At 37.3% G+C, this 22,318-nt stretch overlaps 1 protein-coding gene across 12 annotated transcripts in view; it reads right to left on the bottom strand.

Annotated features, from left to right (window-relative positions):
• GREB1 (growth regulating estrogen receptor binding 1) overlaps positions 1 to 22,318 on the bottom strand; it is a 215,748-nt gene that overhangs the window by 128,416 nt on the left and 65,014 nt on the right. For 10 of the 12 annotated variants that reach the window (XM_072635234.1, XM_072635241.1, XM_072635233.1 and 7 more), the window contains exon 2: positions 9,339 to 9,498. In XM_072635234.1, coding sequence (XP_072491335.1) covers positions 9,339 to 9,495 — 157 coding nt within the window. In that variant the 5' untranslated portion in view covers positions 9,496 to 9,498. Of the gene's footprint in view, positions 1 to 9,338; positions 9,499 to 11,709; positions 11,752 to 22,318 lie in introns of those variants that run through there. The other 2 variants (XM_072635236.1, XM_072635238.1) reach the window with 2 other exon arrangements.

The following is a 22,318-nucleotide window of genomic DNA, read 5'->3' as shown; positions in this document are numbered from 1 at the left end:
ATGCCTTTTCTATGTGACAGCACTTCACATAGCAGTCAGCAAACATTTACTAAGCACCTATTACGTAAGCTTAGCTGTCCTAAGCATTGTAGATACAAAGAAAGGTACTATGACTTCAGAGTCTGAGGTCCTCAGCTGCCAACTATGGAAAGATGGCTCTTAGGTCTTCAAGTTAGGTACTTATCAAATATTTAATGAATGGGAAAAAATACTATTATAGCATGCTTGCCACTAAATTATAAAAACATAATATTAAGATAATTATAGTAATAATAATTGCTTCCATTATACAGTGCTTTAATGTTTACAAAGCACTTTAATTATATTATCTCATTTAATTATATAATCTCATTTGATTCTTACCCAAACCCTGAAGGGTAGGTCCTATTTTTCTACTTTTACAGATGAGCAAACAGAAGCTGAACTAGGTGAAGGGACTTGCCCAGGGTCATATAGCTTAGAAAGCATCTCAGGTTCAACTTATCCTGACTCCCAATTCCAGAATTCTATCCATTCTGGTTATAAGATACCTCATAATATGAAAAAAGAAAAAAAATGGAGAAGATATAAAACCTCAAATAAGAGACACTGGTATAGTGAAAAGAGCTTGGCATCACAAGACCTGGGTTCAGATTCTGTATCCACTCCTTACTTGTCATATGACCTTGATCCCATCGCCTCATCTCACCTCCCTCGGTCTCAGCTTCTTTTCTCTAAAATGAAGATAGCAATACCTGCTCTGCCAAGTTGACAGAGTTGTGGGCAAAGAATTTAATAATATTCAAAGTACTAGAGAAGTGTGCACCATTATTATCATATGCCTACATGCATAAAAGGACAGTAAGGTAGCACAAAGCACAGTGCACGGAGCCTGGAGTCTGGAAGACCTGAGTTCAAATCTGGTCTCAGACACTTAGTACCTTAGTGTCCCTGCCACAACATGCATAAAAATGTGACCAGCATTATACCTCCCATGGGGTCTTAACTAAAGAGCAGACACAGAACTTTTCAATCAAACCACAATAAAATAAGAGCAAGCACTTCAATGTGTGGTAGGATACAACCATTATATCAGACAACCAACACCTGGCTATTTTATTAAATGATTACAACAGCAGAACATTGATGATATAACCACTTCTACTTGATTAAAAAAGCTATGGCAAATGTGTATGCCGAACAAGATCAAGATAAAACACATGATCTTTAGCATCTGGGCCTAGAAGGATCACACCTCACTTATCTGGCACCATCACGGAATGAATACAAGGTGACATCAGGGAGTTTCACTGCTTAAACAAGTTCATCCCCTCATGAGCCAATTTTTTTTTTAATATTAGCTATTTTTAAAAAAAAACACCTCCATATTGCACTTGTATTTGAAGCTTTCTGGATTTTGTGCTTAAGGTTGGAGTGCCTTTTCAAAAGGTCTTATAATGACTCAATATTACTTCAATTCCTCAGAAGGTCTTATAATTACTGGATATTACCTCAATACCTCCATAAAAGAGGTAAAAAAATTTAGATTAAAAAAAGGTCAGTAAACTAAAAAAAAAAAAAAAATCACAGCAAAAAATGCTACACGATAGATTAGTACCAGCCATGTGTTTTGATCTTTGTAGCTTACACACTTTAACTCTGTTTTCTTCCCTCAGCATGACAGAATCAAGAAAAGTATTTAGTATTTTTTCCAGATGTATATAGAATTTTGATTTTGTAGAACTGTCAAGTGTTTGAAAAAGAATAAAAATTTCCTATAGTTACACATATATTATCTATACATATACATACACATTTACATAGGGGGTATGCATGTGTGTCTGGGTAAACATACTTACACATATGCATATTGTTGTATATGTGTATACATGTATATACATGCATAAGATATATACAGTGTATACATGTATACAGATTCAATTATACACTGAAAGACACTTTTAGACAGAAATCTTTCTGAAAGTGTTATTTGCCCTCACTAGATATACTTCAAACTTCAATCAATGGAGGCTGTCTCCTAAATGGAACACAGGAAAACTCTTCCATGTCTTCTCATTTTCTGTGATCCGTGTCTGGGTTCCCAGAGTCTCAATGGAAAGCTGCCTGATGCAAAGGTGCATACTACCACCACACTTGCGCTGTCTATCGCTGTTAAAATTCATTCTTACTGTATGAGACATGAAATAATGTAGGTAAAATACTTTGCAAACCTTAACGCTTTCTTAAAATCCCAGTCATAATGATGGTGAAAATATTTCCTAGACAAAATCCCTTATGCTCCTTATTAGAATATAAGTTCCTTAAGAGTGGGGAATTGTTTTCAGTTTTCAGTTTTGTATCCCCAGGACCTAGAACAGTCTCTGGCACATAGTAAGTGATTAATAAATGCTTGTCGAGTGACTGATTCTTACATAGATTATCTTCGGTAGTTTGATATAGCCTTTTGCAATGTGTCTCTCCTGCTCTTTGTATAACCTGCAATTCTGATTCTTCAAACCACAAAATATACTATTTGATAAAGACCATAATTTAAATCATTTAATTTTCTCTCAGTAACTTCAGTTGTCTTTTCCCATCATCTCAGATGTAACAATAACTTACCTTTCTATGAGAAACAGTCTGGTGAGTGAACAGAGAGCTGGCCTTAGAGCCAGGAACATCCTCTCCTATATTACATGGCAATATAATTTTACGGCTTCTCCCTGGTTTTTCTGTCTTCCCCATGGTGCCAAATTATCAGTTTTAATTTTGGTTGTCATTATGCCTACCTCTAACACCACACAACCCTATTTCCCCTTTCTAGTTTTCTGTCTGATGAATAAGCTTATTTGTAATTATCTGATAAAATGAATTAGAGAGTTTTCGAGCTGAGGATGATTTAGAGATGATTTCATCCAGTCCTCACTTAAATAGGAGGAAACTGAGGCACAGAGGTTGTGCATGATCAGAAAGTGAATTAGTGGCAAATCTCCTGAGTTCTGCACCAATGTCCTTTCTACTATACCAAGCTTCAAAGAATAAGTAAAGCTTCCCAAAAGAGCCTGTAAGAAGTAATATGCACAGCTTTAGCTGAGGGGCTTTCTGACAATTAGATGGAAGCTCCTAGTTGCTAGAATAAGTCAGATAATCAATAAGCATTTATTAAGTACTACAATTTGTTAGGCACTGTCCAGACACCAGAGATGTAAAGACAGAAACAAAATCATCCCTGCCCGCAAGGAACTCACATTCTCTCTGAGGGAGACATGTAAGTACGTACATCTATACAAAATAAATACATTGTAATTTTGGAGATGATAGCACTTAGCAATTTAGGGGAGGGGAAGGGCAATAAGGGCTTCATGTAGGGGGTAGCACTGAAATTGTTTTAAGGGATTACAAAGGGAAGAAGAGAGAAAGTGCATTCCAGATACGGAAGAAAGCCAGCACATAGGCAGAGAGAGAGCAAATGGAGACCAACTTGGCTGGACCAAAGAATGCATGAAGAGGAGTAATGCATAACACAGCTTTTCAAAGTAGGTTGGGATGAGACTGTGGAAAATAAATAAAATGTGAAAGGAGTTTATTTGAAACTTCAAATAATAGGGAGTCACAGGGTTTTATGGAGTTTACTGGTCAGATCTTTGCTCTAAGAAGATCAGTTTGGCAGCTAAGTGGAGGATAGAATAAAAGGAAGAGGCTTGAGGCAGGAAAAGTAAGTAGAGAAAATGCTACCAGTAGTCCAGGCTAGAGGAAAAAGGGGAATGAAGTCCTGATTAGAGAGACTGGAGACTGGCCATCCTCTCTGGAGATCTCTATGCCAAGCTGCTATATGCATATAGCCTCCCTACTTTCACCTCTAGCTTTGGAAATATTAATCAAACCTACAAAACCATTCCTAGAAAGGACAAGTAACCCAACTGCCCTCTGGCTCCAATCACCATTACAGACCACTCTAAGACTTCCCAGTTCAAAAAAACTCTCCCAGGCCACAAGGTCTTGGCTTCTTCTACTGGAATATAAATTCCCTGAGGGCAAAGACTATCCCTCCTTTGTATTTCTATCCCCAGCAATTAACATGGTGACTACAAGCAAGCATTTAATACTTTTCTACATGTATTTAAAAAGATATTAAGTATTTAAAAATGCATATTCACATCGTCTCCCCATTTGCCTGGTATTAGGTTGGTATCGGGAGAGCCATCCCTCTCAATACAATCCTGGCCTTTTTTTTTAAGTTAGCACTATAAAGACAATACAGGGGTCAGCAGAGAATGGTTCTACCCTAGAGAACCTGGCTACAGATTCGAGAGAAGGCAGCACAAGGGGGAGAAATCCTAGGAGAATGAAACCACACACAGCCTTACACAGTTATAGTCTCTTGTAGCACCCAATGGAAACGCATTGTTCTGCGAAGCTGAAAATAACAGGAATTCAGGCTCACAAGTAAATGAAAGACTGACCTTACTTAAGCCCCGCTAAAGACAGAGAAAGAAGTTGAAAGCCCATCAGCAAGAAAGCAAGATTAAAGGTCAAAGGTCCCCATAAGACATTCCAGGACCTTTGGCTGAATCAGTTAAGAGACGTAGTAAGTGACTCAACGTCTTTTTTTTCTTCTTTTTTCAAAAACCAGGAGCCAACTAAGAGCAGAATTACTTACTTAAAGTTCCAGTGGAAAGGCTAGAGCTCTAAAACATTAATGTTATAAACCAGATTATCTTTATCTTGCTCCCCTCGACTTACAAACCCAGGATCCCAAGGGATTAGCAGTTGCATAGTACTGCTGACTGTGAATGGACAATTTTGGTTTTTGTACAGACAGTTAACAATAATTTACATTTCTATGGGAAACAGTTTGGTGAGGTGGATAGAGAGCTGGCCTTATAGCCAGGAAGGCTGGTTTAAGTCTGTTCTATGACATTGGTTATAGGACACAACCTCACAAAGTTCCAGGCAGTTAGTTCTCTGAGACTATAAATTGCACTGAAGTGGTTTCCCTGTATGTACTAGTAGAAAGGGATCCTTCATCCAGGAGCTCCTTAAAGCTATATAATTCCCAGTCCAGTTCCTATCTCTTTCTTACATATATAATATTGTCCTGAGCTCTGTAAAACACTTGCTCAAAACAATCTTAGGCCACCTATTAATAACTATGTTAACTTAAGCAAAATCGCTTCCCTTTCCTGAACTTCAGTGTCCAATTCCGTAAATGAAAAGGGTATGTATTTCAAAAAGGTAGAGCGAGGACCATCATTCGCACTTTACAGATTAGGAAACTGAGCTTTAGAAGCACAATGACTGGCTGATATTCACTCAGATATGTCAGAAGCAGCATTCAAACTCAGGTCTCTCGTCTGCAAAACTAGCATTCTTCCGATTAACTATATATGCCACACTTCCTTCCACTTACATTTTGCTTTGAATCCATCATTCAAATTCAACTTGGCAAACAGTGATTAATCACTTAATGTATGTAGGGCTGAGAAACACAAATTGAACCAGTTCATGTCATAGTGAACCTATTTCAATTACCAAATGACACTTTTTCTCATCTTTGCCTACAAAATACATCCTTCAAAATTGTGAGAGTGATTTTGTGAGTCTGAGGGAGCAGTTTAGAAATAAATAAAATGTTCACAGTTTAGGTTTGTTTGGTTTTTTTTCCCCCTGACAAGAGAAAAAGGAATGAAAACTGAAGGATGAATTGAACAGGTTAGGACAAAAAAAGGGGAAAATGTGTTTTGGTTTGTTTTTTTTTTCAAACTGGGTAATAGGATTAGACTAAAATTATACTAAAAAATAAAGACAGTGTTAATGGGGCAAAGGGGTATTTAGAATACAAGTATCCCCAGCAATAAAAATAATCTTTAAGGAGGGAGAGTGGGGAGATAAGAGGCACAGCCAGAGACAGACAAAACAAGATGTAGCTTAAACAAACCAGTCTCCACAAGGTTTTATGATGTGGCAAACAGTGGCTCGGAGCTGAGTGCTTTGGCTTACTGTGACATTTAACAAAACATAAAGATTGCCTCTTCTAATTCTTTTTTGTTTCTTTCTCCCCACTCCTTGAAGACACTGAGAAAACAAAGGAGCCAGTTCGGTGCCATGAACAAATGGGAAGATGAGAAATAAGAGAGAGCCTGCCTCTGGTTTTAATACCAAAGTGAACCACTGAACAATCTCCTGACATCTGGAAGCAAACTGTTGACATTCAACCCAGAGGAATGTAAATTGTAAGCCCCAAAAGCTGACCTTGAAAAGCTACTCACTCCCAAAGTACTCTAACCAGATATGGGCATCCTGTGGGGTTAGATTTGTCAAGAATGCAGACACCCTCCTAGTGATGGGGGAAAGTTAGTCTACTCCTACATTGTAAAAATAACATACAGAAGAGAGATTCTAAAAAGCTCTCCTTCCTACTCTCTCCCCACCCACTGTGAGTTGTGATTATAATAAAAATCTACTTCTCAGATACCAATCTGTTCCCACTACTTCTCAAAGCTAAGAAAATAATTATGCAATGAGACATAGTAGAAAGAGAACTGGGCTTGGATTCAGAAGACCTGGGTTTGAGTCTGAGCTCTCCCACTTACTGGTCATGTAACCAAAGCCAATTGGCTTGATGTTCTCAGATCCTCCTTTTTATGACCAGCAAATAGGAATTATTATTACTTGCATGGCCTACATCACAGAGTCGTCATTTTGTAAATTAGAAAAAGCCAGATAAATGTGTTACTATAATTAAAATACTATAGAATACTATATTAATGGCATAGCTAAAAATAATAATGGTTTCTTTTACTTAAGTCCTCCTTTACATATACTTTGGGGAGATCGAAGACAGATCAAAATATCTAATATAGACTCAAAAAAATTATAGATATTTTTGTAGTGACAAAGAAGCAGAAGAAAAAGTAGGTGCCTATTGATTGGGGAATAGTCAAATAAGCTGTGGTATATAAATTAATGAAATACTATAAAGTCAAAAAGAAAAAAATGAGTAATTCAGAGAAATTTAGGAAGATTCTCACAAACTGATACAGAACAAAGTAAACAGAACCAGGAGAACTTACAGAAGGACCAAAATAATGTAAAGGGAAAAAAAAACCACTGAAAGACTTGAGAACTCTGATCAATGCAGAGTCAACTAAGACTTCAGTGGACTGACGGTGAGTATAGCTCCTGCCTCTCAACAGACAAGTGATCAAATATAAGTATGAAATAAGGCATATATTATCAAGACATGACATGTTTACCAGCTTATTTGTTAAATGAGAGTTAGGGAGAATCACTAGGAATGGCAGCCATAAGGGTACCGGAGGACTAAAACTTTTAAACAGAAAAAAATTAAGTTAAATGAAAAAATGTCAAGCCTGGTCTTGATGACAGAGAACTTGTTACATGAGAACCACTTTGGCAAGCTCAAAGAGGCTCTGGAACAGCCTGATCCCAGGCTCAGAAATTTTTCAGTCATGGCAACTTCTAAAGATTACCTACTAATTTATTGACAGGCTCTGATAACATCAGGAGAGGGAACCCACACTAACAAAAATCATAGACCACTGAAGTACTGAAATACCAATAACACTATCCTCCCACAGAGCAAGAACTTCACCAAACCTTCCGATCTAGCCTATCCAAAAGCTGGCTAGTATTTGAGATATATTCCCACTGCTAGAAGAAATAATAGCCATAGACCCTCATTAGTGAAATCTTGTCAAATGATTTCAGAAAGATTTTGGCTAGCTGAAAATGGTCCCAAGGTTTAGTTGCCAACACTAACCACTACTGTATCTCATTATTTTGGAGCTAAGTTTCAAGCATTATAGAGAGATCCACCAACTGCACCCAGATCTTGTAAAGCTAGTCATAACAAAATCATAAAATGTGAAAGCAGGAAGTTACCTTAGAGGAAAAAATTTAGGAATGGACATCAGGGTGTCATAGGATCACAGAGACCTCAAAGGCCAACCTTCTCATCTTACAGATAAAGAGCTAGTGAGACTCAGAGAGGATATATAACTACAGTAGATAGAGGCCCAGAGAGGTCTGTCCAAGGTCACTTAGCCACCATATAGACAAGCCAGGACTTAAATACAGGTCTTTTGATTCACATAAGCACAAAATCAAATATTTCTGAGTACAGTTCCCTTTCAAGGACTGTGCTTTCACTAATTTGCAAGGGTAATTTAATTAGGGACATTCTCATTACACAATGAAAGCTCTTTTGTTGGTATAAGAAAAAGCTGATAGGTGAAATCCAAGGCCCGGAAAGGTTCAATGTTGATGTAAATCCAGGTCTATGTTTCAGGGAGGGGAAGAGTGCTCAAACCCAACTGCATGCTACGCACTAAGCTCCCCAAACTAATGGACATCAGTTTTTCATTTATTATCATAACAAAATTATCCAATATATCCTAAAATTGTCAAATAAAGCCTTTTAACAAACTACATTTTTTAAAAATTTATTTGGGTTCTATTCCATTGAACCCACATATATTAGTAATAATACACTTCTCTCTATATTCTGCACATCCAAGAACATTCTTAAACCACACCAGTCAAAAGTATAAGCCAAAAGGAAAGCCTTGACTAAGCATTAACTGTCTCTTCCAGTGGCAGTCTATGGAATTATATTTGACATAAAAACCCAACATCATAAATTCTAGCCACAGCTAAAAGACAAGAATAATACAAACACTATTTTTTCATGCAATTAAGCTTAATTCCTTCAGTAATTAAGCAAATCCTGAAGTTTTCCACAAGCATTAAGAGCAATTTAATTTCAATTTGGATACTTTTCAGTAGCTAGGGGCTTCTTGTTTTTTCTAAGTAATTTCTAGATGACCTCAGCACTATTTATCACAAACAGAAACCACCTTGGGTATTTGACCAAGTTCTGGTGTCAATCACTGAGAAAAAATAAACAAAAGTCACTTTGAGACAAAAAAAGTGTTAACATTTCTGACACATCCAGATGAAAATGTTCAAACCCCTCAAAAAGAGATATCTAAAATAGAGTTTAAAAACAACATAACTAACATATTCTGTCTGTCAAAAAGATGTATGTTTCCTCTTTTAACTTTATAGTAATCTTCTGGTCTTCCAATTTTGCTGATCCAGGGAAATGGTACAATAATGCTTATATCACCTTTCTCTCTAATATCTCCATAACCTCAAAACACTCCTAATATAGTAGTCTTTTTTTTTTTTTTACCAATTTTTGGTTATGTTCTATGCAAAGAAGAAAAGGAAGTTTGAGAATGTATCACCAGTGCATTTCCATTTTTTTTTTTTTACTAATTATTCAAATTTAAATACATGCATGTGCACATAAAATATACATCATATTCTCCTACCTTCTAGGGATGAAAGCTGTTGCTCAGCTTCCAAGTATAATTGAGAAAAAATTGGCCTGGGAACCAAGTTGTTAGACCGCAGTGAGGCCTCAATGGAATTATGTAAGACTTCTTCAAAACGGGTGGTCTTCAGCTGGCCAGCATAAGAATTTCCCATCTTCTGAAAAGAGGATGAATTAAAGAAAATTTAAATTCAATTTCAGTTTCCAGAAGGGATGATGCTTATAGAGCTAAAAATATACAAAGCAATCCTGCTCCTGAAAAAGGGGCAAGAGCTACATTGTTTCCAATGGTAAGAAAAGGAAAACTGACAGTCTTCACCAAGCAGACTCCCCTCCGCCCCCAAACCCTCAGTCTGGTAAATTACAGGAAGTTATATAAGTAACAGCTTTCCATTATTCAATGGAGGCAAGGAGGAGTCTGACACTTTTAAAAATAATTTACTAGAAACTGGGTTCTTGTAATTCCCAAGTTTAATGTGCTTTATGACATTTCCCAAAGATGCATTCCTGTATAGAAGAAAGAACACCACTACCCAATAACCTTTTTTTAAAAAAAATTCATAACTTAAAACAAGACACTCTTTAAGCACTCAGAAGAAAAGATACTTTTTGTATGGGAGTAGCAGGCAATTAGCAATTCAGAGAACCATCTGCTCTCCCATATTGCTTTAAAAGGAGTCTCCAACTCAAAAGACTAGGGAACACATAATCTATGAACATATCTTCTGCCAAAAACTAAAATAAAACAGACTGTTAGCTTTTAACATATGGGAAAAACAAGATGTTGAATATATAGGGATAGGGGCTGATCCTGTGATTTCATTGCTATAAGGAACTCTTGGATATTAAGAGTTCTACCGAGATAGCTACTCCCTTCACCTGGAGCACTGAGAACGGTTAAGCTACTTGCCCAGCATCCCACAGTATAGAGGAACCAAGGTCTTTCTATCTCTAAAGTCAGTTGTCTTTCTACTAATAAAGCCACACTTTATTTGCCTCTTCTTTGCCTCTTCGAAAAACCTAGAAAAACTTACATGGTTGATGCAAAGTGAAATGTAACGGATACATTCCTTTGCCTCTCATGCAAAGAAATAAATGGAGAAATGTCTGTTTAAATGTGGTATGTGAATGTGATGGCATATTATCATACTATAAGAAATGAGATGATTTCAGAGAATCCTGATAGATGTAAATTGCTGCAAAGAAGTGAGAAGTAGGAAAATAACATCGTAAAGAAAAAGAACTTTGAAAGATTTAAATCTGATCAATGAAATAAATGCCTGAACACTCCCATACAGCTGCAATGAACACAAGATGCAGAGATGTACATTTTTAAGCTTTTATTATTTTATTTTTTCCATTACACATAAAAACAATTTTTAACATTCATTTTTAAGATTTTTGAGTTCCAAATTCTCTCCTTTCCTCCCTCCCCCCCCCCAAACTTCCATTGAGAAGGCCACCAATTCCATATAGGTTATACATGTATAGTCACGCAAAACATATTCCTAATAGTCATATTATGAAAGAAAAACACAGACCAAAAACCTCAAGAAAAATAAAGTTAAAAAGTATGCTTCAATCTGTATTCTGACACCATCAGTTCTTTGTCTGGGGATGGATAATAACATTTTTCATAGTAAGTCCTTCAAAGTTTTTCAGGGATCGTTGCATTGCTGAGAATAGCTAAGTCATTCACAGCTGATTTTTCACTTTGCATCAACCCATGTAAGCCTTTCTAGGTTTTTTTGAGAGCATCCTGCTGATTATTTCTTATAGTACAATAGTATTCCATCATAATCACATACCACAATTTGTTTAGCCATTCCTCAATTGACAGGCATCCCCAGAAAAAAGCTGCTATAAATCTTTGCACATACAAGTCCTTGTCCTTTTTGCTTTTTATCTCTTTTGAGGCTACATACCTAGCAGGGGTATTGCTAGGTCTTTGGGCACAGCTCCAAATTGCTCAGGGATGTACATTTTGATCAAGGCCCCAACATAGGTCCTTTTGTCTAACTAGTCTTATTTGTTACAAGGTTGGTTGAAGGGAGGGGAAGGGTAGAGGAAACAATTATGTTGCCGAAAAAAGGAAGTCATCAAAACATTTTTTTTTTAAATTCACAAAAGAGAAAGAAAGATGTACAGAAGAAAGCACCGACAAGCAGAATCTGTTATATGCTTTTTTAAAAAGCAAACAGTATGAAATGGAGATCAACAAACTTAAATGCTTTTTTTTAGTAGTTCAGAATTTTGAAATTAAAGAAATTACAGTTTGCATACTCATGGCATGTCTGATGTACAAAGGCAGTCTTTTATGATGGGAAGAGTACTCCAAAGTACTCCAAAGCTCTGGGCTCATGTCTTACCTCCAACTACTCCTGGCTTGGAGCCACTTATCAGTGCAGAGGATAAACTGCTTGGCCTGAAATCAGAAATGCCCAAGTTCCAATTCAGTCTCAGATACTTACTGTGACCCTGATGCAATCACTTAACTTCTGATTGCCCCAATTTCTCAACTATAAAATGAGGGTATTAATACTATCTACTTCTCAAGACTGTTATAAGGATCAAGTTAGGTAATATTTGTAAGATTCACAGTTGCCTGGCATATTGTAGGGGCTTAATAAATTGTTTATTCCCTTCTCTTCCCCTGTGTGACCTGGGCAAGTAACTTAACTTCATCAAGCCTTATATGCCTCCTCTATAAAATGGAATAACAGTACTACTCATTTACCTGTCTCCTGGGTCGTTGCAAGCAAAGTGCTTTGCAGAGCTTAAAACTCTACAGAAGATCATAGCATGTGATACTCTAAAGAACCTTAGAGATCATTCCGGCATCTTCATTTTTACAGATAAAAAAACTGAGGCCCAGAATTCTCTGAATGAATTAGAATGAATTGCAGATTTAAGGGCAGTACAGTATCCTAGAGATGATCTAGTTCAACCACCTTATTTTACAGATAGGACAATTGATGCTAAATGACTTGTTTGTCAAGTAAAGTGCCCACAAAATGCATGTAGTAAGTAGCAGAGACAAGATTCTAACAGAGGCCTTCTCACTCCACACCCTGCTCTCTTAACTACTATATCGGGATGTTGTTCAATGCATCAAAACCACCATGAATGAATGAAAATACTCAATCTCCTAACATGGAATCAAAAGCCTTATGACATAACTATATGGCTATTAAACTGCTTCAACAAGTGAAAAAAATCTATCTTAGTTCTCTACAGCATCATTTATAATAAATATTTGTCATTAAAGAGTTCTTCGCCCAACCAAATCCTTAAAGAAGGCAATCATGGTCATGCCCTGTTTAGATCTGCTTTCTCTTAAGTGGTAAAATGAACTGGTGTAAAATCACATTAACTTTCTCCTCGCCTCATAAACAAGGCTTTGCCTTTTCCTCTTCTAACTAAAAGTAAATGGACCCCATTAAACACTTCCTGCTTGCTGTAATAACTCCTGACCACAGGGCCCCCCTTTTCAACTCCTGGTTACAGCCTGGGGAAATGAGCTGTCTGGGAAGGACTTCTTCAGAAATTAGCCTCAAACAAAAGGAGACTTCTCTTGAATGAATGAGGTCAGCTTAAGCAAGCAACCTGTTAGCCACAGAACTCGAGTCCACTTCTGAGCCTGTTCCTTCACTTGTTGTACCTCTTAATATCTACTGGGACTGATCCACCATTTTCAGGCACTGTCTCCACTCTTTGTACAGGATGATCTTTAAAACTGCCTCTAATTAATAACAGTACCTGCCCATGTTTAAAGCAATAGTGTCAAACTCAACCCTGTTGGTTGCATACTGACTTGGAAAACCACAAATTAACAATATCTATGTTTTATTGTACTTAGATTTATTTTGTTAAATATTCCCTAATTACATTTTAATCTGGTTCTGCCCTGGTTGAGACTCTGTGAGTTGAGTTTGATACCTTTGACTCTAGAGCACCTTTTATGGCTTAGAATTCCACGAATTTTTCAGAAGCCTTAAATGGATATAACAGGAATAACCTGTTTATTCATGCCAACTGATGAGAAGAGAGCAAGAATGACATCTAAGTCCCTCATTTACCATATGGGAAACGGGGGTAAGAGAAAGGTGTGGTTAAAAGGTATTAACAACATCACTTTAAAATGATGTCTGCATAAGGAAATACTCAGGATGTACTGGTACGGTTTTTATTCAGTTTTGTTTATTTTTATACCTAAGACATTCATTCTCTGGAGGGTGGTGGGATAATCTGGGGCAAAGGAAGAGATACTGATTTTTAAAAAGACTCCTTTAGACTTACTCAAGCGGACTGTTATTTCATCCAACTAGATGTTCCCTCCAATGAAGGTGGCTGTGATACAACCTTGCCTAACCTAAACTGTGAGATACTTTCATCCATACCCTCCCTAAAGTTCCCCACAAAGTCCCTAACCAATGTTCTGGAGGCCTTCTCTGTGATGCCCTGGCATTACTGGTGGAGTAATTCATCAGGCTGTCAACCTGTCATTGCCCCACCCTCACCATGTGAACAAATCATCTTCTCTCTCTATCATACATTTCTCCCTCACATCCACTATGTCCCTTTACATTGCCCTCTATCTAATAGTTATTTTCAATTCTTTGGAGGTTGTTGTACCCAATGTCTCACAGTCAAACACCACCACCTGTAGGATATTGGTATTAAAAATGTGAGTCTTAGTTTCCAAAAGAAGCTTGGGTTCATTAATGGAGCCTTGCAATTTCCTGCAGGCAGTCCAACCTACTCTTCTGGGGAAATTTAATTCTGGACCCAATTTGCTAAGTACTTTCACTGTCCCTAAAAGACATACTGATGGACGAGTTTTATAAGTTGTTCATCCAATTGAATGCCATAATCTAGGCAATAGGCATTCTTAATCTTCATGGCCTTTCCTATGTGGATGGTAAGACCAAACTCTTGAGTATTTATCACATTTTTCCTGGAGGCCCTAAAGTGTTCTAGGGCTTGATGCAATCAGCACTATCTTCTTATTAGCATTTGGTGGATTTCACTTTCCATAAGGAATCCCTCTTCCTCTTAAACTCAGAACTGGATTATCTTCCATCACAATCACAAATATCTTTGACATCCATACATCTCCCTGTTTTATTTCTGACCTGATGCTTATTATCAAAAGTTGTTTAAAGAGGACTGTTTCTGTTGTTAAGGAAACTTTAATTATTTTGACATATAGATAGGGGCTACCTTGTTGGAAGAGAATCTTTAAGGTGGCCTTTAGTTCTACAGAATCAAATGTTTTCTCCACTATCTATATACAAGAAACACAACAGGATCATGTTTTCTCTATGTCTTTTGATCAGTTATAAGATGATAAAGATGCGATCTATTAAAGAATATCATCTGCAAAAACCTGTTTCCACTCATACCCTCACTGAGGATACCCTCAATATGTGGACATTTAGTGAAAATTTTTCTATGTATAGGAAGCAAACATTTAGGTGTGGCAGTTCTGCTATCTTGATAGTAAACATAATTTATTATTTTAAAAAATCTTTCCAGATCTTATCCTTTTTTCTTCTATTTGTCCTACTCAAAATATGGGGGGAAAAAACAAGAATTTCACAAAAATGCCTAAATACTAAATCTAATTTCAAAAAGCTCCAAAAAACCACAATGAATTTTGTAAAGAAATACACTAACTGTGAAGACTTATCATCCTTATGAACTAGTATAGCACAGTGGGGGAAAACTTGGAACCCTGAGTCCAATATACACTTAACTAAGTGACTCTAAGAAAGTCACTTTTACCACAATCAATAGTTTTTTACATGTAAAATCTATACCTATGCAACCAGTCTCATATATAGTGTGCTGTTTTAAGGAAATTACCTTATAAACCTTAAAAATTATATATAAATTTAAGTTATCATCATCAGTTTTGTCAAAAGATACTAACCTTGACTAAGAATCTACTAGATAGATAGATAGACAGACAGACAGACAGACAGATAGAGAGATAGATAGATAGATAGATAGACAGGTAGATAGATAGACAGGTAGATAGATAGGTAGATAGATAGAAAAATAGATATAGATATACAGATATAGATATATAATGTTCCAGGCTAGAAATAAAATTCAGAAAACAAAAGCTAAGTAGTTTATAGAATTTAGGAGGAGAAGGGACCTTCAAGACCATCTAGCCCAATCCTCACTTTTACAGCTGGTGAAACTGAAGCTCAGAGAGGTGGTCATCTGCCCAAGCTCAATTACTAAGATGGCTATGAGTAAGGAGGATTTTGTTGCCCTTTTTAGAGTTCAGTTTCTCAGGATTCATGGCCATGGCAAGGTCTAGTTTCCAGCTGTTAGATAATAACTCCCAGAATAGCCCCAAGGTTCCTAGATAGTAATTCCTAGAATCATAGTAATAGGCATACTGAGGCTGCACCATGAGATATGGGTTGACATAAATGATACTTAACTATGCTTGCGCAGAACGATGATACTGCTGAAGTTAACCTGTGAACTTAATGTTGGCAAGATGCCTTCTTTGTCTGTTGCCCTATAAAAGAAGTGGGCATTGGTCAGTGATGGGGGAAACCACAGGTAATGAATAGAGGAATTCGTGTAACTACCTCAACCAGCCTTCACTGAGGTCTGAGGGGATTTAGGGAAGTGCATAAGCTGTGCCAATCAAGATTGACCCCATGGAGATGTAGGGGTAGTTGCCACCCCTTCTTGCTGACCCCTGTGAGAAGGTGATTAGGGAATGCTGGAGGAGCTGGTTCTCCCATTATTAGCAAATCTTTGAGAAGACTAGATTAGAATAAAGCTGATTATTAACCCCTCTGAAGGCATCTGCCTGTCTGACCAGATCAAGAGTGAACCTATTAGAGGCTGGAGTCCCAAAACTCCAGTGCCTCCTGGGTGCAAAATAATGGCAGAGCCAGATTTTAAATTGAACCTTTTCCTCGGTATCATGCCACCCTACAGTCTAGTTGCTCAGATCTGTATAAAAATATAAACAACAACATAAGTCAACATATGAGGAATAAGAGAAAAACAAGCCAGTATCACAAGAGTTCAAGGGCAGTAGAAGTCATTATGGTCTTCAGCAATCAAGGAGGCACCACAGTGAAGACAGAACCAAAACAAGGCCATGACTTGAAATGTAAACACCAAAAGACCTACTGAAAAAAAATGGGCCAGTATCATAGAGGTTCTTGGCAAACTGACTTTAGAAACCAGGAGACCACATGATGTAGTAGTGGAAAGGGCATATCACTAAAAATCAGGAAAACTGGGTTTTCTCCTTGCAGCTTTGTTCTTTATGACACCAAAGAAAAATCACTCTGGACTACAACGAATGTGCAATATGATCTTTAAGGCTACCTCCAGTCCTAATATTTCAGGCTTCTCTTGCTCAGGTCCATTTAGAACTTTAGAAAGTTGAACACAGGTAAATAGAAGAGATTCTATCACCTCTTCTGGCATTTCTCTCCTTGTTTCTCCCAGGCTGCTCACTTTTCCTCTTCTAAATACAAGGCTGTCATTGCTCTCTTCTAGTTACCTTGCTTCAGCTCCTTCCACTCTTTTATCTGATTTTTTTGTCTTTGTTTATTTAGTGGCTATCATATCTAAATACCCTTGACTTTTCTCTTCTGCCATGTGACATTCCACATGGCTCTCCTTGCACTATTACCACTGACCCTTCTTACCTAAGCACATGCCCCTCTATAGGACTGTGGTGGACAAGAAAACAGTCAAGTGACTAAGTCAGTCATATACTGTCTAGAATTCTTGGCCTCCTTTGCCCGTGATTTTAGCAACTACTGTTACAACTGACCTGCATCATTCGTGCTGATGAGGTCTACTACAAATTCAAATTATCCTTTATAAACTGGGTGCTCCCTGTCTGTAACAATCCTTTTATTCTTCTATACGTGAATCTCTCCTAATTCTATTAGATGGTGAACTCCATCATGACAGGAAATGTCTTTTGCCCCTTTTGCCTCCCCAGGGCTTAACACAGTGCCTGGCACATGGTAGATGCTAAAAATGCTTATTGAGCAATTGATTGAATATCCAATCTTTTTGGATATGGCCAATGAATTTGTTTTGTTCAACTATGCATATCTGTTCAAAGGATTTTATTTTTCCTTGCCTTCTAGAGAAGGAGGAAAAGGAATGTAGGATGGAAAGAAAATATTCTTTTAATTTAAAAATTAAAAGTAAAAAAAATTTTATATGATAATAATCTTTATGTAAAGCAATACAGGTACTATCATTCCCATTTTATAGTTAAAGGAACTGTGGCTCAGATAGTTTAAAGTGAATGGCCAATACCATAGTAAATATCGCAGGAAGCATTTCAATGCAGGTCTTTCCTTACTCAAGGTAAGCAGTCATTTCCCAATACTTGTCTCAATTTTCTCACCACCTGCTCACTTCTCCACTCAGGTCCCCTCTTGTTATCTGCATGTTGTCCCATTCCCTTCTCTTCTGGAAGTTTGTACCATTGAGCATATCCTCCTCTCATTCTCTGTTTCTCCTAATCTAGGAACTCCTTTCCCTACTACCTACTAACCTGCTTCTAACCCTTTTAACCTACTTTTTAACCCTTATTTGACTCTACCATTTTCTTAGGTTATTGTTCTTTCATTCTATCCTTTCCCTGACAAACTAATAATAACAATTACAGTAATCATAATATATGTATGTAACATTACATTTTATATATATATGTGTACACAAAGTATTAAATATGACAATGTCATATCTAATAATAACTTTAAAAATATAGCTCATAAAAACAAAACACAGAGTACATCTCCAAAAGGAAGCTATTAAAAAAAATTACCATTTCCTCACTGAAAAGAACAAAAAGAACTGATAGGCATTCTTGGAGCACATGATAGTTTATTTCTTTTAACCTGCAAAAAGTCTTTGGAGAATAAACAAATAACCTCTGAACTTCCTTCTGTTCTCTTCAGTGCACTGGAGGGAAGAAAACATTTTAATGACCCTCTTTTTTTTGGCATCACTGCCCATCATCCTCCTCCCTATTAACTGAAAGAAAAAAAAAATACTGTTATTCCTTCCACATGGGGATTAGGGGTGTGGCACCTTCAAAATCTAGAAAACCTGTGCAAAATTTTTTGGCCCTCCCTTCATACAAGATCAGAATTGTGAATTATTATGGTATTAAAAGATAAAATACGTTGCTATTGTACAATACTATACATATATTTTATGCATTTCTGAGTTTCTAAACTTTTTCTGTGTCATAGGCAGGCCTTCATGTATTTTCTGCATCTCCAGCAAAAGTCCCCAAAATTCCCATTTAACTTCTTATGCTGACCTGTGATATATTAAAACCACCATGGGGAAAGTCACAACGTGGAGGGGATAACTTGTAGCACTAAGCACCCCAGCATGCACAGGAGGGCCTGTTGTACAGGTTCTTTGACTTGCGTTTCTAAAAGGAAAGCAACTTTTGAGGGGTCAACAATCACTTTAATCAAGAAAATATATCATGCACTTAGTTCAAGGGAAAAATCAGCACCCTGAACTTCTGAGAAAGTACAGAGAAACAAAGATCAACCAACAGACAGGGCTTCCAACTGCCTGACCATAAGCAACACATAAACCACAGATCAACAGACAGATCCAACTGTCTGACCATTACATACATACATAGTTACCAGAGAGAGAAGCACCAACATCTGGGTTTTCAAAGCCAGGGGGCTCCTTAGATGCTGCCCACAGTCTCCTCTGGCCAAACAGACACTTCTAATGAGTAAACCCCAAAGTAAAACCTCACCTCAGACTATTTATACACTTTTCAGAGCCAGAGGGCATCACAGCCCTTGAGAACCAGTGCATTAGAAATAAACAAAAAGTGTGGGCCTCCCCTAATAATCAAGCTTCCCTTAATGGTCAGGCCCATCAATGAGTGGGGAAGATTTTTAACTGTAATTAACATTACATGACTGTGCAACAACAAGCCATTTGTAATAGATGAACACAGACAAACAAAACAATTCTACGCAATGGTCATATCCAAAAATGTATATTTCTAACCTTTCTTTCAAGCTTCTCTCTTAGAATATGGGTAACGTGCTTTGCTATAGGTTCTCAGGAGGAAAGGCTGTTTATTGCTTTGGTCAGAGTTCCTAAACCTTCCAATGCTATTGTTCTTTATTCAATAGTTGATAAGCATTTACTAAGCACCAACTATACGCCAGGCACTTGAGGATACAAATAAACAGCCCCCACCCCCCCCCAAAAAAGACAATCCTTATCCTCAAGGAGCTTACAATCTAATGAAGAAAGACAACACAAAAGGAAGCTGAAAAGTGGTGATTGAGGAGAGGTAGTTGATGGGACATGGGGGGGAAATAGAGGTAGCAAGAGAAGCTGAAAAGTCAGGTCCCAAAGTAGTGTAGCCAGGTGAGAAATGAGGTGTATCTGTCCTGATTCCCTCCTTAAAGAGAGGATTTATAGTTCAGATAACCCTCCAGTTATCTAAGAGGCAAGAGTGGTTTTTTTTTCCTGTTTTATCCTCCCTTTAAATCTCCTCTTCAAGACAAGGAAGTTTGTTTTACTTATGACCATTACATCCCTAGTCCTGACGTCATAGTTCCGTTTCAGAACAAATAGCAACAATCCGCCCTCATAACACATCTGCTCCCCAATTATTTCCCTACTCGAATTTGATGTACAAATCAAACTTCACCACCAGAAATTATAGAAGGGTTATCTTTAAGGAGCCCAGGCTTAATGATCATTGTAGATGATGCAAGAAAGAGTGAAAACTGCAGCACATATCAGTGCATGAATAACAGTTTAGGACCTACTCGATGACCAAAGTTATTCACTTCCACCGATTGATGGACAACAAATCCCTGTATTACAAATATAGACCTCAAAACATCCTAAAGAACTCAACAAATCAAGCTGTTATTCACAGACCAAATTTTTGCCCAAAATTACCTGGATAAAAAAATTAATCATTAAAACTTCAGAACACCATTTTAATAGATGTCACCCTGCCAGCTACTCAATCTACAAGCTACATAGAATAAACAGATTCCAATATAAGGAAACTTAGTAAAGGACTCCAAAATCATGTGGGGAAAAAATGAGGTTATCCCGTCAACTACTGAAATTATACTAAGGCTCTTTTGAGCAGAGTCTACAGAAAATAAGTTAATCTCCTATGCTTTTATTCAACTACATAAAGCATTTATATAATCCACCTGTAATAAGAATCTACAGAATAGTAAGTAGAGTATTAAAGTAACAGGATACTGACTTGTCCCAGGACCATTTCAATCTAAACACCATCAAAAAAGGAGAAGATATAGACAATAATATTGGAAAGCCCAAGATCATTAATAAGAATAATATCTATATCCATGTTAAGATTGGGTTTCTTTTTAAGTTTTCCTCATCACAATAAACCTATGAAGAAATATAAGTAGTATTATTATTCCCATTTTACAGATAAGGAAATGAAAGCTCAGAGCTGCTCGTAGCATATAAATGTCAGAGGAAGGACTTTAACACAGGTCTCTCCTGACTCCCAGATTTAGCACTCTTGCCTATTCCCTAAACTTAAGCTGCCGCAGCACTGACTTTGCTACCCATGCTCTCTGGATTTCCCAGCCTTTACTCTACCCAACTATACTCTCAAAAGGTCTCTTAATTTCCATGGTCCTTACCCAGGTTTCAATCAGTTTCACTTGGCACTCACTGTCTTCACATTTCTCTCCTCACTTTCTTCCAGAACCTCACCATTCTAGTTTCTAACTTCATTGAACAAATCAAGGTACCCATTTCAACATTCCTGTCACCCCCCAAGCACTATACTGTGCCTTCTTCTTTATATGTGTTTCTTTCTCATTTGGTAATCCTACTTTCTCCCACGGATGTCATCTCTACATTGCTAATTTCTAATCTAGATTTATACACCCAGCCCTAATCTCTCTCCCACAATTCTAATCTGAATTTCCAGCTGTCGAGATGCTGGATATCCCATATATGCCTCAAATTCAGCATGTCCAAAAATGGAACTTATTTTACCCCTGAAACCACTCTTCCTCCAAACCTCCTACTGAATGAACCCTGTCCCTCAATCCATATCCTCAGTCATTCCAGTTCAGAACCTCACAGCTATCTTGAGTTTTCTAAGGGAACCTTCATTCTCTACATACAATCATTTGCAAAGTCAATAACTCTTTAATTGAATGATGGACTCAGAAACCAAAAGGTATTTCCATAAGCTAGAAATGCTGGGCCACATCTAATAAAATGATATCTAATAATTTAATATATTTTGTCATTCTAATCTATTAATTATTCACATTTAAAAATAATGTCAAGTCTTACACTTCAAATAATCAGCTACGTATACATATTTATCCACATAGAAACAGAAAGACAGAAGAGAGAGAGTGAAAGGGAGGGAGAGAAAATGACCAAAGTGTGGCTAGACAATAACTGACATAAAGAAGATTTGGAAGGTTTAGGGAATGGTACAGCATGTTCAACATCAAAGAGAATGTGACAAAGCAGGGAAAAAGTTTAATATGATGTCAGGCTGTGCACAGTGTACCAAACAAGGGAGGCAATCTTCCCACTGTACTCTGAGATACGTTCCACAGCTGGAATGCCATGATCAGTTCTGGACATCTCATTATGGGAAGAACATTGATAAGATGAACAGCATACAGAAAGGGGAGCCAGAATTGTGGACTCCAAACCGTGCCATACACGTATCATTTCAGTGAACTAGGAATGTTTAACTGAGAGAAGTCTAAGAACAAGGGGGAAGAATTATGATAGATCTTAATTGTCTTAGTCTCAGAGGGCTAAACTACATTACAAGCAATAAACAACTGCAGAGAGGATGACTGCATACTGATATAAAGAAAAACTTCCTAACAATTGTAACTGATCAAAAATCAAATAGGTCTGCCTCATGAGGCAAGTGAG

This window comes from Notamacropus eugenii, chromosome 1, assembly GCF_028372415.1.
Source record: "Notamacropus eugenii isolate mMacEug1 chromosome 1, mMacEug1.pri_v2, whole genome shotgun sequence".
Taxonomy (NCBI): Eukaryota; Metazoa; Chordata; class Mammalia; order Diprotodontia; family Macropodidae; genus Notamacropus; species Notamacropus eugenii.
The sequence above is the reverse complement of the archived record's forward strand: the minus strand, read 5'-3'. Positions and strand labels throughout refer to the sequence as shown.